Raw genomic sequence first — 8,646 nt, 5'->3', positions numbered from 1 at the left:
TTTTTTTTTTTTTTTTTTTTTTTTTTACAAATAAAAACAATCTGTTTATCCTCTGTAAGAATTAAATTGAAAATTTATAAAATAAACACCAAATAATAACAACCAATTAATTAGCGCCACTTTTTAATTCAATTTCTCAAAAAAAAAAAAGAAAATTGGTGTGGAATATCTTTCCCATGTTTTTAGTGTATGTTTTTAATTATAGTATAAACATATATTAAAAATTATGTAATAATGATCGTATATAAAAGATTGACACCTACTAAATAATAGGAAAAGCTTATTCATAAACTGATTTAAAAATAAAATCCTAAGACAATCTAAGTGCATGAAACTCAAGATACTAAACCAAATTCTAAATTCCTATTTTAAAACTAAATAATGACTTAAGAAACGTTAGTAGGAACCAGCTTGAACCATTGAGTTTGAGGATCATCCATGCAACTCTCTTCATCAAGACAAATGCATTTTTTCAAAACAATTGAAGCATCAGATTTCTTCTCCAAACAAAAATTGTCTTCACCAACTTTGGTGGCCAATTGAAGCTTTGCTTTAGAAGACACCGTCCAATTGCTTCCATCACCAGAGCATTCAGCCGATACCACTGGTGATTGTCCATCTCCAGCAGACTTCAAGCATTGCCCGTTTGACAACAACTTCATCGGACTTGCATCTCCAGTGTGGTTCCATTGGGTCGGAGATGTACAATCGCCGAGTTCAATTCCTCCTTTGTTGTCGGATTTGACACATTGTCCTGATACTGAATGTAGCATTATATATGACATTGGTGCTTTTGAATTTGGATCTACAAAAAGATAAGAAGCTTTGTTTCAAATTCTAACCAAAATATATATAGAATTATTGAGAATAGTAACTTACGAGCCTAAAAATGAAACAAACCTTGGTTGATTCTCTTGACAAGCTGAAGTAACTGTGCAAGTTTAGGGTTACGATCTTTAGTCCAAGAGTGATCCATAACACCAAAACTTTCATCTGGATCTGTATGACCTTGTCTGTACATATAACTTCCTTGGAAAGCCCACAAGGCCCAATCAATATCTTTCTCGGCAATTCGAGCTAAAAAGCAACTCATGAACCGATTTTCTGCCTCATTGCCACCTGATTGATCATACCCAAATTCACTAAGGAACAAAGGATATGGATTCTCCATGTCCACCACGAACCCAGCTTCCCTTTCAAACTTCTCCATGATTTCGTTGCATATTATGTTTAATGGCTTCTTCACGAATTTACTTTCATTATCCCCACTAAACGAGTAGAGATGTGCCTCCAACACTACTTTGTTGTGTAAGGTATAGCCTAGTGGCCTTTTCTTTAGGTAGCTTAAATCATTGTCATAGTTTAATCCGGAAATGATTATGAGAATATTAGGGTTTATTCTATGGATTAGTTGGCTTCCTTGTCTCATGTAATAGCACCAAGCATCGTTGTTTGTAAATGGCCCTCGAAGCTCATTTCTTAAACTCATTCCGATCACCTATTACACAAATAAAATAAAAAAAGGAGACATTAGAATACGATATTAATAATGGACTAACATGAATTTTTTTTATAGTAGAAACTTACATGTGGATTACAGGTGAATTGCGTAGCAACAAAGGACAAGCCTTGAAACCATTCATTAGGATTGAAATTGCGATCTCCAAAGAAGCCATTGCCATCATCGAGAGAACAGCACCACCTCGATTGACTAATGTGGTTATCTAAAATAACCATGATGCCTTCTGAGCCCAAACAATTAATGACAGTTTGAAACGCCTTAGCAACACTCATTTTCAATACCTCAGAATTGTGCTTTTCAACTCCATTCTTGACATCACTAATATCTAAACCATCTAAAACATCACCAATAGTCTCATATGCGTAACGAGTAAACATATGGACAGACCATGTCAATCGAACACAATTAAATTGGCGACTACTGATCTCAGCTGCCAACTCTTTCAATGGACGTTTATCGAGTCCTTGAGCAACCATAGTTTGTGCATGAGACACCAAATTGACACAATTCAGCTTCACACGTTTACCTGTTTGAGCGTCTATAATCCATCGTCCTCTCGTGCAGAGAGGCAAGGATTGAGAAAATGAGAACAAAGAAAAGAGGATTAAAGCAATAAGAGAAAATGATTTTGCCATTTTGCAGAGGTGGAAGTGAGAAGTACGAGAAATGAAGGGCCACCAGGGTTGTATTTATAGGGAGTAGAAAGAGAAGGGTGAAGGTGATTCGATTGACCAATTTTATAGTCTTTGATTTTGTTTGTTTTATTTACTTTCTATTTATAGTTTGAGAGAATTTTGAAAGAACGAAGTATAGTTTCAAAAATTTACATTTCTTTTTCGTTAAATTTGCCCACAAATTTGGGAGTTTGAAAAAAAAAACTTATATAAATCTTAAAAAAGACACATAAATATAATTTAAGATCTTAATAACATGGTTATTTATTTAATTAATTAAGCTTAAGTAACAAATTAGATAATGTATTTTTTTTAGTTCAGAACATTTATACATTTATGGTAAGAGATTTGAATATTTAAAGTTTTGATTTTGTAAAGGGTTGACATAATCTATGCTTTGATTTCAATCTTCATATCGTCATTGTATACTTACTTCATCAAATGACCAAACTACCCTCACCTTTCCTCATGGTAATTTAGAAGGTACATAGTTTGGTTTAGTCCAATTTTAGGTACAATTATAGATAACATGTTGGTTACCATTGAAGTTTAGGGTTACAATTTTTGGTCTAAGAATGATCCATAACCCTACAACTTTCATTGAGATCTTGATGACCTTGTCTGTACATATAACTTTCTTTGAAAGCCCACAAGGCCCAATCAATATCATTCTCTACAATTCAAGCTAAAATGCACTCATGAACCGATTCTGAGCCTTGTTGTGACCCATTGATCGTACTCAAATTCACTAAGGAACAAAGGATGTGGATTCTCCATGTCCACAAACCCAACTTCCTTTTCGAATTTCTCCATGTTTTGGTGCATACTATGTTTAATGGCCTCTTTACAAGTTTGCTCGAGTACAGATGTGCCTCCAACACTACTTTATTGTGTAAGGCATAGCCTAGTGACATTTTCTTTAGGCGGCTTAAATCATTGTCGTAGTTTAATATGTAAACTACATAAAGATTAGAGTTTATTCTAGGGATTGTTGACTTCCTTTTCTCATGTAATAGCACCAAGATTGTTGTAGGTAAATGACATTCGAAACTCGTTTCTTAAACTCATTTCTATCCTCTTTTACATCAAAAGGAAAAAGAAAAATTAGAATATGCAGTCGCTGGGAAATGTGAGAATTTCGGCGAGGCGCTAGAATTCTCGGGTTCTCAACCAACCCATGCTCCTCTCACTCTTCACACTGTTCACTCACGCCCATCCTACCCACCAAACCCTGCAACACGCCTAGGAACACGAGATATAGAGGAAGAACAGAAGAAGAACGATTGTTTGGTGTTTTCCGGTTAACGAAAACCAGCCAAATCTGAAGATTCATATCTACATAGCATGAAAGGCGAGACTCCAAGGCTAAAAACATCACGAATTTGAAGCACTTTGCGGTAAGCCAACGAAATACTTCGATCGTGTTTTTTGTGTGAATTTACCACCAACGAGGAGGACGTTAGTTTTTAAAATAACGGACGCCGAATATTTACAACTTTAATAATTAAAAGGTTGATAATATTGGTCATGAGTTATACAGCACAACAATTATTGGGAAATAATCGAGTTAGAGTTGTAGTTATGAGTATTATAGATAGGTCTAATGTAAGGAATGAAACTGATGGACACGAGAGCTCCTCTAAATGTTTCAATAATTAAAGTAACTGTTAGCCATATTTCCAAAATGTTTAGAGAACCTATTTATAATTTTAGAGATACTAGATATTCGGCAAACTATGTGAGTTTCAACTTGGGATTACTGGGTCTCGCGTTAAAGTTTTGACATACTTCAATTATTTTTTTTTTTTTTACAACAAGAAGAGTCACCAATTTTGATCCTCCAATCTTTTTATTGAGGACATATGATTTGATTAGTTGAGTATTTAGTTTAACACTTAAATTTCTTAGCCTCTGATAATTGATAATAGGTGGGGAGCAATTTGGAGACAAGATGAAATCATCCTCCACAAGCTACATTAGCAATCTATTAGCTTACAAGTTGAACAAATAATTTCCAATGGTTATCAATGGCTTTGCCAAGCATCCACTAGACACAATAATTGGAGATATCTTCATAAAGTGAATACATATTTTGGTGCATGCATTATTTTTCTCTCAAATCAATCATTATTTTTCCCATACTTTCTCTTTCTTTCTATCTTTTATACATAATTAGTGGTTCCATTTTTTGTTTTAGTCGTCTTCTCACATGCATCTTCAAGTTAGGGTTTAAAGTGTTATGATAAAATTTAAGTTAATTTAGGAGTATTAAAATCATTGGGTATAAATCTAACTTCTTAACTAAACCCAATATTAATATAATGACTATTATAGAAAAGAGGTGTGTTCTGCCCCTTACAAACCAGTTTTAAGTTTAAAAGTACCAATATCGAATCAGTATTTCATGGTGAAAACAAGAAAACACATTCAACTAGAGCCAAAGGCGTATCGGACAGTGTGGTGGACACAAAGAGGGAGGAAAAGTCTATGACTATGGTTCTAATAGCGAAAGAGTTCTCCAACATGTTTCATGAGGACCTACTAGGGGTGCCTCATTCACAAGTGATAGATTTCTACATTAAGCCCAAATTAGGTACCGACCCTATCTCCTAGACTTCTTACTACATGCATTGATAGAACTAAAGGAACTCAAGGTACAGTTATGAGATTTGTTGGTTCAGTTAGTTCAGAAATTAGTGTCAACTCCAATACTCACGGTGTCAGTTGGTTCAGAAGGCTATGTGGTGTATAGTGATGCCTTAAAGGAATGATAGGGATGTATATTGATGCAACATGGGATGGTCAATACCTGTTCCTCCCATCATGACTTAAAGCTAGCCGCAATTGTATTGACAATGAAAATTTGGAGGTATTATCTGCATGGGGAGAAAACTTAGATTTTTATAGACCAAAAGAGTTTGAAGTAATTTTTCACCCATAATGAATTAAATATGAGACAATAGAGATGACTAGAATTGACGAAAGATGTAGATAATTAAGCATAATTATACATGAGAGAGACCGTTAAGACTACACAAAATGCCAATATCAATTGTGTGGGATTGAGACCCACGTTTTACATCAGGTTTCTGGCACGCGGCATTAAGAAAATATTGTATACTCAACTTAACTTCAATATTGTCTTCCACCAACAAATAAACAAACTAACTGAGTGTTTAAATGAAACATTAAAAGATATGTTAGTGCTTATGTGTTGGATTTTTTTTTTTTTTTTGATAGTTGAGACTCTTGTACCTCATCGAATTTACCTATAAGAATAGGTTGGAGACAACTATTTGTATGGCTCCATTTAAGGTCTTAGATGCAAAATGATGCAAGTCCTCACTATGCTGAGATAAAGTAAGTGAACTTGAATTGTTCGGACTAGAGTTAGTCCAAGCCATTAATAAAGTCATGCAAAAGAACTCGATCATAATATAAATGACCCAAAGTAAGAAAAACTATGTGTGACATGAGTTATAGAAACCTGAAGTTCCAGGTAAGCAAGAAGGTATTCTTAAATGTGGTACTGATTAAGGGCGTTCTAAGATACCGGCAGAAGGGTAAGCTGAGCCCATGCTTCATCAAGCCATTCGAGATCCTAAATTAGATTGGACCAATGGCATCTCGACTCACCCATCATTATCCCTCTCTGCACTGCCTAACATGCTTCATGTTTTGATGCTTCGCAAGTATTTACTAACCTATCATAATGTAAAATAAGAACCATCATTTGAAGGGGCAACACTAATAAGTGTTTTCCATTTGTTTTTTGTTTTGCCCTTTGATTATACCAAATTGTTGTTATTATTTACTCCAACAATATTAAGGATAAAGAATCAATTTTCTCTATTGTTTTAGGAGACCTCATCATGAATCCACCATAAAAAAAGGAGTGAAGAAGTGATAAAAAAAAAAAAAAAAGGCCAAAAGTCATAAAATAGGGGCTTAAAGGGAGAAAATTGTAGAAGAGAGGAGATAAATTGGAGAAGAAATTAGGTAAGAAATTAGTCACCGAACCATGCTTTGATTCAAAATTCGAACTAAGACCGGAACCTCAGCTTTGACGGTCCAACAACCTGACTAATACACCTACAACCGAAATGGAAACTGAGCGTTTCGTGGTTTAAAAATGCCGATTCTCATCTTAATCATCATTTGTCAGGTGTCTTTGGCCCATCAACCCACGATCCAATTTAGCTTAGGCTCAAGCCAGCATCAAGTGCTAGTTGGCAAACGACCTAGACACCAAGTTTGCTTAAACTCTACGTGTAGTGTCACGGTCATACATCTTCAATCGTGTGGTGTTGTGATCTTGACACTCTCACGATAAGTCTGAGGGGGAAGTCAAGCTCCATTCACATTTTCCAACTTTGTGGCTTCATCAGACCTTAAGTGAGGATTGTCTTTTTCTATTGAACATCATTTATGCAGAATCCAAACTTGTTAGGCAACACATGTCGCCTGCACATGCATGTTTAATCATTTGTGACCCAACCGACTTGCCTTTACACTAGGCTAAGTCATTCAGTTCGACCTTGCCTCTACTCGGGGTTAAGATCTCTCAATGCAATGTCGCATCTCATTGTCATCTTGTTCTCAACAACACGATCCATGCATTGTGATGCCATCCCATGTCTCGAGATAGCTCTGCCATCTTGGAAACTGACCCATGTGTTGACCATCTCATTGGAACATTCTGAACATCCATCCGTTTAGGTTCTCATGGGGTATTAAACTCTCAACTGACCATGCTAGACCATTTACTACATTCGTTCAAGATAGCAGGTGCATAATCCAACCTCTGACACATGGACTAGGGCCCAATATCGGCACATCCATGTCATTTGGTATTGTCCTTGAAAGATTCTTTTCAAAGGAAGATGCTCGAGATGCTCGTCTAACGATGCTCACCCACGTTGTGGCAAAATATGTGCCACATGGTAACTTGCTTAGGCCACAGGACCTAGTGGAGGTGGAGAGTTGACACCATGTCCTCCCCTAAAGTACATTTTGAGGCATTTCCAAACTGGCAGTTGTAAACATGATTTTAGCGAACGAACATATGGTGTCGTGGAGTGTTTGTCCTGTGTCCGATTGACACCAAATTTGGCGAGCTTTCATATTTTATATGGACAGACTTGACTCCCAAACTACATGTCCAAATTTCCTTCAGAACCTCGACTTACAAGGTTAAGGTTTGGGGCCCTACCAAATTTGGTGAACTACTTAAGAGTTATCCCATTGATAGACCGTTCCTCGGTCTCTGAGACTCGCAACATAAGTAAGGCAAAACAACTGCACTATGGTTGTGGGTTATTCCCTCTAGGGCCTCCCTCGCCCTTCTTTGAACTCGACCCATGACTCACTAGACAAACCACAACAAACTAACTAGCTTTGACATATTTTCACCTAGGCTAGGGGGAGCGCACCCCAAACTTGGCCACCATGGCCTTGCTCATCGTATTCTCTGAGTCGCACACATGAGTCGCGCACAACAGTGCACCACTCTAGATGAGGCTTGTAAGCCAACCACAACATTTACTCATGTGGCATAATCCTCATAGTAGTGATGTTTGAAAGCTTATACCATAACCTCGTGCTGGCACTACACTTCAACTAACTCTTCAACTGACCACCTTCATGTGGCAATCACTGTCTTGACACTTCTCTGATCTTCTTACAACTTCACTTCTCTTTGCCCCTATCTTGCTTATGTCTTGTCTTCTCTTCAATGCCTACTCTGTGTGGTGTGTTGGATGATGCACCGTTCTCCCCAGTCGCATCATGACACTGATCTAGATCCTCACATGCCCGAATGGGCGCCACTTGAGGGTCGGTGCTTTGCTAGTTGCAATGTGAAGATCACAACCTACTCTTTTTATAGTTAGGTTGTGGCATAGTACACATGAATTAGTTCATCCACTCTCCTAGTCATGGCTTGCACTTCGGCTTCGTCCTTACAATTAGCTTGTGCTCGATTCGACAGCTTCCCTCAGCTTAGCTTGGCTAAAAAGGCTCTATTTTGTATTATGGACTCATTTTTTTACGTATTTAGGAGCGTTTGAGGTCAGTAAAAAGTCTATTTAGTCAATTTAAAATGTGAGTCATTTTTGAATTAAATAGGGAGTTGGGTGAAATTAGGTTCATTAATGTGTGCTATTTGTGACATTGTGGAACTCCATAAGCGGAATTGGACTTCGACGAGCAAGGTCAGGCTAACACGTAGTATGTGAGTTATCTGTGTTCTTTTTTGTATTATTATATGTTTATGACAAAGGAGATGTAAGCCAACGAAAGGGATCACGAGGGACAATGCCTGAAGGAAAATGGGTCCAGAACGGCGACCACACAAGTTATAGTTGTCTTTTTTAGGAGACCGGAGTCAAAGTTGGCTTTTATAGCACAAAGTCATTCGTAGCTAAGTTTTTTTTTTTTTTTTTTTTTTTT

The 8,646-nt window shown here is 37.0% G+C and overlaps 1 protein-coding gene across 1 annotated transcript; it reads right to left on the bottom strand.

The window, feature by feature from the left end:
• Positions 1–386: 386 nt before the first annotated feature.
• On the bottom strand, positions 387–1,998 carry LOC111456519. The gene is made up of 3 exons (XM_023098414.1): positions 1,588–1,998; positions 901–1,498; positions 387–805 (listed from the first exon to the last, which is right to left on the bottom strand). The coding sequence occupies exons 1-3, from the start codon at positions 1,996–1,998 to the stop codon at positions 387–389; spliced, it is 1,428 nt and encodes a 475-aa protein (XP_022954182.1).
• Between the last annotated feature and the right edge of the window lie 6,648 nt (positions 1,999–8,646).

This window comes from Cucurbita moschata, unplaced genomic scaffold, assembly GCF_002738365.1.
Source record: "Cucurbita moschata cultivar Rifu unplaced genomic scaffold, Cmos_1.0 Cmo_Scf00002, whole genome shotgun sequence".
Lineage (NCBI taxonomy): Eukaryota > Viridiplantae > Streptophyta > Magnoliopsida > Cucurbitales > Cucurbitaceae > Cucurbita > Cucurbita moschata.
The sequence above is the reverse complement of the archived record's forward strand: the minus strand, read 5'-3'. Positions and strand labels throughout refer to the sequence as shown.

What these genes read in the sequence shown, in the direction of transcription:
- LOC111456519 (XM_023098414.1), bottom strand. Translation starts at nt 1,998, where the DNA reads ATGGTTGCTCAAGGACTCGATAAACGTCCATTGAAAGAGTTGGCAGCT. An exon ending in AATTCACCTGTAATCCACAT is followed by an intron (nt 1,499 to 1,587) that starts GTAAGTTTCTAC and finishes TTTGTGTAATAG; the next exon opens with GTGATCGGAATGAGTTTAAG. An exon ending in TGTCAAGAGAATCAACCAAG is followed by an intron (nt 806 to 900) that starts GTTTGTTTCATT and finishes ATCTTTTTGTAG; the next exon opens with ATCCAAATTCAAAAGCACCA.